Source organism: Merops nubicus, unplaced genomic scaffold, assembly GCF_000691845.1.
Source record: "Merops nubicus isolate BGI_N331 unplaced genomic scaffold, ASM69184v1 scaffold1614, whole genome shotgun sequence".
In the NCBI taxonomy this organism is placed as follows: Eukaryota; Metazoa; Chordata; class Aves; order Coraciiformes; family Meropidae; genus Merops; species Merops nubicus.
The window spans coordinates 22,372-31,847 of NW_008603361.1; the positions used below are offsets into that span (position 1 = coordinate 22,372).

The 9,476-nt window shown below is 36.9% G+C and overlaps 1 protein-coding gene across 1 annotated transcript in view; it reads left to right on the forward strand.

Moving 5' to 3' along the window:
- Window positions 1-7,268, forward strand: part of CAPZA2 (capping protein (actin filament) muscle Z-line, alpha 2) — a 15,247-nt gene extending 7,979 nt beyond the window's left edge. Inside the window, exons 7-9 of the mRNA XM_008938621.1 lie at window positions 3,053-3,124; window positions 5,406-5,468; window positions 6,362-7,268. Of these exons, the coding sequence (XP_008936869.1) occupies window positions 3,053-3,124; window positions 5,406-5,468; window positions 6,362-6,502 (276 nt within the window). The 3' untranslated portion in view covers window positions 6,503-7,268. The remainder of the gene's footprint in view (window positions 1-3,052; window positions 3,125-5,405; window positions 5,469-6,361) is intronic.
- The last annotated feature ends 2,208 nt before the right edge of the window (window positions 7,269-9,476 follow it).

Genomic DNA, 9,476 nt, shown 5'->3' on the forward strand with positions numbered 1-9,476 from the left:
AGTCTTGAGACCAAAGGAAGTCTGGCTGTCATGTGGTAGGCAGGGGTACTGGACTTCCTGGATTGGTTCCTTGGAATCTGTATACCTATTTTGCAGGAGTTTTTAAAAACAGTTCTGGGATCAGGGACTAGAATCTTGGTGCTGTCTGGCTTTCAGTGTAGTACTTCATTACCTTCTTACAGGACATAAAGTTCCCTTTTCCTGCTTTTTTTTGTTGTCCCCCACCCCAAGTTTTGCAATTCATTACTGCTTAGTGACTTGACCTAAGAAGGAAGATGCAATGGAATGTTTTTCTAGCTGTAGCCTGAGGCTAGGATGTTATTTTTAGGATGTGGTAGCTGTGTTTAGACCCACCCAAGCAGGAGGCCTGAATCTGATATCTTGTTCAGGGGCAAATCTTATAACTGGAGTGATAGTCAAAATGTGGACAGCCATTATTATGTTGTCATATCAAGACAGTCATGGTAAGCACCCTGAGTAACTTCCAGGCTTCCAAGACTTCAGGAGAATCTAAATAAACTCTCATTTAGGTACAGCTTGCAGCAAATCAAACATTTTCTCCACTGTGTGCAGTTTGGTTTCAGTGTCGTAAGAGATTTTCCAGAACAAGCAGGCAGATATCTACCTAATTCTGGGAAAGGTTAGTCTAGTACCCTAGAAGGTAGTCTAAACAGGGAATTAGGTTTTAATCAGTATCTTGCTTTGGGCACCACCTGAATTTTGTCTTTTATTACTATTTCATGTAATTTATCAAGTAATTATTTACATTCATTAAAGTCTGTGTTCTGAGCAGTGACTAAAAGTTGCAGGGTTTTTTTTGTAGTTTACATAGGATCTACATGTTTCACCAAAGAATTTCGAACTCAGTTTAAAATTTTTAGGAATTTTGTACAATTTTTTCAGTGTGTGTGGGTGTGCTCCCTCTTCCCTCTTCCAAACAAAAGAACAAATAAAAGTGCTTAAATTTTTTTTAAGGAGGAAAATATTCTAGAGTATGAACTCAGTACCGCATTAGTGACATTTCAGAGGTCTGAAATTTTAGTGTTATTTGCAGAATCTTTGACAGCAATATGACCCTTCCCCTGTTTCTGATAAGATCTTTTTATGATCAAGCTGGGGGAAATTCTGGCATCACCTCCTCTTTTCAGGTGTCTTCAGTATTTTTAAGGTCAATTGCACAATTTCTTTTTTATTTAATTCTTTCAATAAATTCTAATATAGGAGATTCTCAACTGTCTTAATCTCTTCCCTTGTTTAATATTCTTTTAATTATGTGTAAGGGGAGAACTGCAACAGCAGAGCCTTTTATTAAATCTAAGTCCCTGTGGTGCTTGATGTGCTCCAACAGTGCATGGAAAACAACTGATAAGTGTACTGGCTACTAATTTTATCTCTTAGATAATTTGTTATTCTCATCCCTCCTTAGTTAACCTTTCCAAGAGGTTCTGTTCATAAACATCATCATTCTTGTAGTCTTCTGAACCCAGACCTAGCATTCTAGAAGGATGTCAGCAGTGAGGTATAGTACAGAACAGTTACTTCTCATATTTCGTATAAGATATAGCACATCCCAGAGTTAGACTGGACTCTTCCTCCCCATTTTTAGGCCTGAGTGTTTGCCAACAATGTGACTCAGTGAGACAGATAAGATTTCTGTGCTGATACTGGCCTCTGAGCACAGGGGAGGTTTGGGCCCTCTGCAGTGGCTTGTGACAGAGAAGGGGAGATAAATACTTCTCTGACTTCTGCTGTTCATTGGGAGGTTTCAGAATTTTGCACTGAGTAAGCACTTTGCATCTTTTAGTAACTGGATAGAAAAAGGCTGGCAGAAGTTTCACACAGAAAAATTTGATTTGAAAAGATGCTTATTTTATGGTTAGGACAATACTTTTTGTTGAAAAACAAGTATTAGACAATAAGCAAAATAATAATGTAAGATGGCTCATAGGAAACAATGTTTTTCTCACATAGAAAACCTTTATTTTTCCTAGGCGTTGTAGCTGTCTTACTCAGTGTCATGTTTTCTCTACTGTTTATAAAACCAAAGGTCTCTTGCATGCATGATCATAATGTATACGAAGTTACAGTTTTGTGCATTAATCTCCAAATTAAAATGCTGTCTTGCCTAATAGGATGCAATGTATGTTTTGATCCCTCATAACATCAGCTGCATTAACTGTTGACTTTATTAAAATAGTGGAAAAAAAAATCTTTTAAAATAGCTGTTTAAATTTCAGTGAGCTGCTTAACTCTTCTGGATCAGTTGTTGTGAATGATTACATGTAACTTTATATATAGTTTCCTATTTTTTAAGTTTTCCAACAGTTGCATTAGAAATTGAATATTTTAGAATCCTTCTCAACTGAATTTGAAAGTACTAAAGTTATTTTGGGTAGAGTTTTACTGGTATCCTCCTCCTGCAAAATAATCAAAGAAGCTGTTCTGTAGATAAAACATTTCAAGAGTAAAGACATTTCATTCTGTTCTGCTGTCTAACATGTCAAACTTTGTCGCAGTGAGCCCCTTTTTATAGATAAATATCAGCTTTTGTTACAAGCCATATCTAATAGAGGAAAATATCAATACAAGGCAGATCTAGAAAGGGAAGCTTAATGTTGTGCTGTCCCAAGAAAACAGTTTGGGTGAAACAGAAAAACAGCTTCACAGTATCCTGAAGCCTTGCCAAAACTATTCTTATTCTAAATAGAATTTGATAATTTCCAGATTTTCTAGTAAGGTCACATAAATAGTATGTTTCTTCTTCATGATGTTAATCAAAACCTAAACTTCTTTGCATGAAACACTTGTGTCAGGCACATCAACACAAAAATGCTTCCAGAGTAGCTTCTTTATTTTGAGGAAGTATTCCCTCTCAAAACAACTTTAATTCTACAGCATTTTGGTTTTCTTTTTTTTTTTTTTTCTGTAAAACTATGTGTGGTTTTGTTTAATCTGCACAGGGGTATTAGTATGATAAATTCTACAGTACTTCGATTTTCCTGTATGTTGTTGGTCTGTAACATGCAATTGAAATTTATTTAATTTCCTGTAGGTTCACTATTATGAAGATGGTAATGTTCAGCTGGTGAGCCATAAAGACATACAAGATTCTTTAACAGTGTCTGTAAGTGATCTTTAAAGACCTCAGTGCAATGACTTCTTATTTTGAAAAGAGAAGCAAGCCTAATAAAGCTCAGAAGTTTGAAGGCTAGTTTGCTTTTCTTCATGAATGGGAATTAATGTTCTCATTTATAAATGCTCTGTATGTAATATTTACTACTTTTACCTAACATGTGGCTACTGTTTAAAAAAAAAAATTAAAAATTATTGTATGCTTGCCTGTGGCTTATATCAGCTAACTTAGCTTTGATTGTAAAGCTTTAATTAGCTTGCTGTCATTCTTTCTGCACTTCTGTTGGATTTAAACTTTGGTCTGCAGAGTTCCCTGTACAATCAATTTCTGAATATGAGGGAGGTTTGAGTTACAATAATTGACTTCAAGTAATATAATCTCTAGGAGATTGCCTCCTTTGCTCACTGGGAGAAGACCAGTACGCTAAAAATAGTAAATAAATGCTACCAGTTGAGAAGCAGTAGTGGGTATTCTCCCTTCATTTCCTCCCTGACTGTAACTGGTGCTGTCAGCCTCTTGCTTTTCTGTACAAAAAGCCCTTTCAGAGATGCATCAGCCTGAGAAGCCTAATGCACTTTATATTTGAAGCGTTACTTTTTTTTCAACTTCTTTCCAAATGGATCGTTACAGGAGCAGACAGTAGAAATAAAAAATGTTTGGAAATAGCAGCAGATGTATCCTTTAAGGGTTGATAATGTTGCAACATGAACAACTACTGCTTTTGAAGTAAAGCTCGTGTCGCCTACTGGATGTTGTGTTTATAAACAGTAAGATTTTTGGTTGAGGGTGTTCTTTAATAAATTAAACGCAAGACAGTGAGGTTAAACTGGCAAAGGGAAACTGTAAAAGTGAACAGTAGAAGTATTCTGATGATAACAACTAGTAGTCACCAATGTGGCTCAAAAGCCCAATTCATCAATAAAGAACATTGTTTGTTAATATAAAGCAAGGCTTGTTGGCTTTGCAGTTGCAATAGCCCTATAAAGAATGAGGGAGTGTGGTGCCAACTGATAACGCGTCTGGAACTGTAGATATAAAATTACATTTGACCCCCAAAGTGAAGGGATCTGTTTGGCCTTTCATTCAGCTAGGAGTCGCTTCAGGGAAGATTATGTGGAAGAAGTTCTTTTTTCAATAGCTTTTGCTTCACTTTATGTTGGGAAGAAACTTGATCCTGTTCCACAATTTAGTAAAAGTGACAGAAGACTAATAAGTAGAAAAACATCTTTTACAAAATCTTCCTACCTAGAACAAAAGCAAGTATGCTGCTGGTTGGTTACCAATTTTTAAACTTGGCTTGGAGCTTTGTAAAGGGCAGAGACTGTTCTTATTTCACACAGAAGGAATGGTAGGTAGATTAAAAGGAGCCCAAACGACTCCTGTTTTAGTCATTTGTCAGAGAAGCAATTTTGTATCACCAGTGGGCACAACTGAAATAAGTGACTGGGGAGTTCTCTTGTTGCTAAAGCTATGCATAATTTTGCTGAATGTTACTTTCCTATTACCAGTTTCTTATCCTTAATTAAGACCTTATACCCCTGAAATCTTCCTTTCTTCAGCAGAGCCTTTGAAATCATTGCTTCAGTTCACTGAAAAGTCAAAACCCTTTTGTTTCACTTGGTCTCTACCTCCTCTTTCGTCTCTCTCTCCCTGCAGTGTCTAGGAGAACTTTCACAGCTACTAGGTGCAGTTTCACTGAAACTTTGATTCAGTTATAGTTGAAGCTTCCATAGTTTTCTCGCAGTCTTTGCCTTTATAGGAACGAGGGATCACGAGGGACAAGAACACCCCAAACTTTCTGCAAAAGCACCCTTAGGAGTGTCTGCAACACCAAGTTGGGAGTTTTGAAATTCATGAACTCTCCCTTACTTCTTGAGACTTCTTTCAAGTCCTTCAGCTAATCTGTCGGGTTTTATTTTTAAAACACATACTTAAGGATGAGGCCAGAAGCCAAGAAACTGTTAATCAGTCATACTGAAAGTTGCTTGGGGATGTTTTAGAAGACAAGGTATATAAAATCAAAATATTTTCATTAGCTCCATGGTAATCTTTATGCTTGTTGTCATTTGACTGTTTATGTTTTAAATATAATAATAATATAATGTGGCATATGCCTTCTGGGTGAATGTTTTGTTCAGTTTTGGTGTAGCCACTAAAAATGGTCATGTGCTCTTATAGAGTCTTGCTGACGTCTCTCTTAACTATACCAAAAACCATAAATGGTCTTAAGTCATGCTGTACATCAGACCTAATTTAAATGCTTTTTTTCTAGAATGAAGCCCAGACAGCAAAGGAATTTATAAAAATTGTAGAGGCTGCAGAAAATGAGTATCAGGTATGTTGGAAACAAACACTATATCCTTACTCGCATGTATAACATTACCATGTACTTAACCAAAGCTCGTATTACATAATTAGCAAGTTTTTGATATTAAGATAATGGAGTTCCACACAAATATAAATAGATTACATGCTGCTATTAACTATATCCTCCATTTCCATACCTCCTGGTGATTACAGCCACCTACTTAATGTTACATTAGAAGTCATGTTTCTGAGAGCAGAGAAGTCTCTAGTGTGATAAAATACCTGCAGTTCTGATCTCTTGCAGTGTTAGTGCATTCCCTAAGTGGAATTTTTTTACAAATTCCGTTCAGAGGCTACTGCTAGGCAGCTTTGATAAATATAACCGTAAGCCTTATCCATTTCAAGTAGTTATTTTAGAGTTAGAAAAGTAGAACTGTTCTAGATATCCCCCGTAGAAGTGGGTTTGTGTTCATTTAGGTCTGGAACGTAAGGTAAATTTCAGTTCTGGCAGTGTTCCATCAGCTTTTAAAAAACAGTCTTTAATAAACATTTACAAAGTATGTATCAAATGCATTATATTCAAGTTCATCCAGTGTTGTGGACTGCCTCTACCATCCCCGGGGAAAAACAGGGGGAGGCTTTAGAGTCTGAAGTGCTGGATGAGCTCCCTCCAGCCGACGCTCCGCTCCCCGCCCCGTGGCCTGTGAGCTGCCCCGGCTGTGGCCGGGCTCGCTCCGTGCGTCTGACTGACGGCTGGGGCTTGTCCACGTAGGCTCAATCTAGAGCTAACAGCTTTCCCTCATAAAATATTATTTTAATTTAGCATCTTTTCATTAAGCCCGTGTCAGAGGTAACGGGCTACTCATTTGTGCCGCCCCGTTTCTGCTGTTGACATGTGTTTGCTGTGTGTGGCTCTAACAGACGGCCATCAGCGAGAACTACCAGACGATGTCGGACACCACTTTCAAGGCCTTACGTCGGCAGCTGCCAGTCACCCGCACCAAGATTGACTGGAACAAGATCCTTAGCTATAAGATTGGGAAAGAGATGCAGAACGCTTGAAGTGAACGTTGCATGACTGGATTTAGTGTCCTTGTATACAAATAAAAACTATTACAAAAAAAGTATTTGGAACTGTCAGATCACCCAGTCAGCATGGGCTTTTGCCATTGAAAATCACTGTAAGTAGTTTGGTTAGAGCACAAAGCTTAGCTAATTGACTTTTTTCCTCCTCCTTTCTTTTCAGAGGGTTGCAACTTCCGTATAGCTAAATATCTTCCTTTAGAGTTTCTGTTGTACCTTATTTTTGTATAATGAAGAGACCATGCCTTTAGTTTTCAATTACATGTTAAGACAGTTTGAAAAATATTTTTGCATATTGATAGCCGTTTGTCTTGCTTTCATGTCAAACGGACGGCTTCCAGAATTTGCGGGATTCCTTGTGGAGATCACTGATGTGCGTTTCTAGGTCAAGGTCAACATGGAGTTAGCCAGAGGTGCTGTTTTTGAAATCATGTATCCTTTCTCTGTACGTAAAATTGGGAAAATCATTTTCTATATTGTTTAAACCTTCCAGAATACTTACTTAGCTAGCTCCGTGGTAACTAAATTAAAAAAAAAAAGGCCAAGGTCTAACACTTTTAAGATTTTGAAATTAAATAAAAGTACTTAGTTCAGAAATGCATTTAATGCTTTGTTCCTGACAGTTACTTAAATGAGCTCAAACTCCAGCTGCCCTTGAGGTTTTCTTACCATAAAGCCACAAATGTATTATAACAAGGCATATTGTAATATATATATAATCCTGTACTCCTTACTATGTCTGTCAGTTTGTTTTTGTTTTTGGTTTGTTTTGCCTTTTTTTTTTTCTTGGATTGAAATGTACTAAAACTCAATGTGACATTAAAATGCAAATTTTCTATTTATTTGAGTATCAGATTGCTTCCTGATATGGCCTATTTTTGGTGTTCCTATATATTTTTAAAAAAATGTTTATAACAGCCACAAACTTGTGGCCTATTGGCTATTTAGAGATTGTTGTAATACTACCATCCATTGTTTTCATCTGCATTTAAGAAACATTTCCATATGCAAGTCCGCTTAAAACAGGTACAGGTATCTTTTAGCTTCATACTGGCTACAGAGGGTAGAAGAAATGACAAGACCAAAACCAATACATTTATCTGGAGAATACTTTCCCTATCTTATTGAAATAGATCTTATTGAAAATGGACATCGGGTATCTAAGAACACAGACTTCATTAAAAATGCTGTGTAACCCTTCTGTGAAATGCATAGATTGGATGAAAACCTGCTTTAAAATTAAACAGCTTGCCTTTTTTTTTTTTTTTTGGAGGCAGCTGTTTATGCACACCCCTAAACCATTAAAGCTTACACAAAGGTTTTGTATCTTTGTTTACAACATGATACAATTAATTACCTTAAACTCTTAAGTTAGAGCATAGACAAAGTGTCTAGACTTGTACTGAGTATAACAATGTACAGGCAAAGCAATTTACTGTTTGAACAGCAATAGCAATACCCCCATATTCTGTTCTCCAGCACTCTCTTATAAAGGGGTATAGAATTAACTGAAGTTCTTCAAATAGCTGCTACTTTACAGTACTAAACTGTGCAGTAGAAAAGTGGGATTTGTCCTACTACAGTCTTCCTGGAGAGCTGCCCTATTAGTCGTATTTGTAGATCAGCTCTTGAGCCATGTTGTTCTTCGGCTTATAAAAGCTGTGTGTGAGCTAATGACAGATGCCGAGTCACCGTCAGGTCAGTCTGTCAGTCTTAACCAAGATCTAAATACAAACCTTGTTTGAAGAATGTCTTCAACGTATTTAAGAACAAACTGAAAACAGAAGGCAGTGAATGGACAGTTAGGAGAACTGTTAATGGGCAACAATGGCACAAATAACTTTTTGAGCTGTTAGAATATTGCGTATGACCAGAATCGGCACTGGCTAAAAGTCAGAATGCTATTTTTTCTTATCTGAAATAAAAAGCTAGTTTTAAATATAATCCTAATAAAGAGGTATTTTACTGTGAAATACTCTATTGCTGTGTTTCCCTCTCTGTTTATTCAGTCCTGTGATAGTCCTAACTCCTTACCTTCAAAGATTAGCATCCTATAGATTCAATTTTACCAGTAGGTTGACATTAGTAGATTTGTATTACTTCTAGTTTTTTCTGTTGTGTTAATTCTTAGCCTGTGAGATAATTTTACACCTTGAACATCAAATCTATTAAATTATAGCTTCAATAAAGCAATTTCAAAGTAAACCAACTATTCTATTACTTTTTTTAAATGATATGCTGTATCATATTTTGGGGTAATGACCCTAGATGAAGCTGACTCGAGTATCAGCTGAGGCACACGGCACATCTGGAATCCTGGATTTCTCTCAGAATTTTGGATGTCACTTGTACTTTTCTTTCTACCCCTACCCCTTTTAAATTGGAGAAGCTTAGAGCTTGCTTTAGGCTATTTTGTGTAGGTAAAGCACTTTCTTTGAGAAATGTTGCTGTGGCAATTGTCTTATTGTGAATTCCTATTTGTTTATATTCTATTTTTAAATATAAAGAGAAGCTTTGTATTGTGTAATGTTGGTGTACTAGACATTATGGCTTGCAATATGGACTTGTAAAATGCTTGCGTTTATGAAATGTATTATATCTCATGCATCTTAGTGCCCCTTTATATGAAGGAATTTTTAACTACATCAGGTAAGAAGCAGTTGTTCTTTCTGAACATCTGCAACAGGAGTGGCAATGACAGTTCTGCTTTCAGGTTCTCCTGTGCAGCCTCTCCCCTTTTTGTACATCTTAAATTTCATACTGCAGGTAGAATGAAACCTTAAAGTCATCGTAATTTTGATTACATCACTACTGCTTCTCATGCTCTGCGTGCTGGTGACAGTTCTGCTGGCTGGTTCAGCTGGGGGCACTGCAACACAGCTCATTAATAAGCAGTCATTCAGCCCAGGGTCAAAAGTAGTGTGTGAGACTGAACACCCTAAGAGATGTCTTC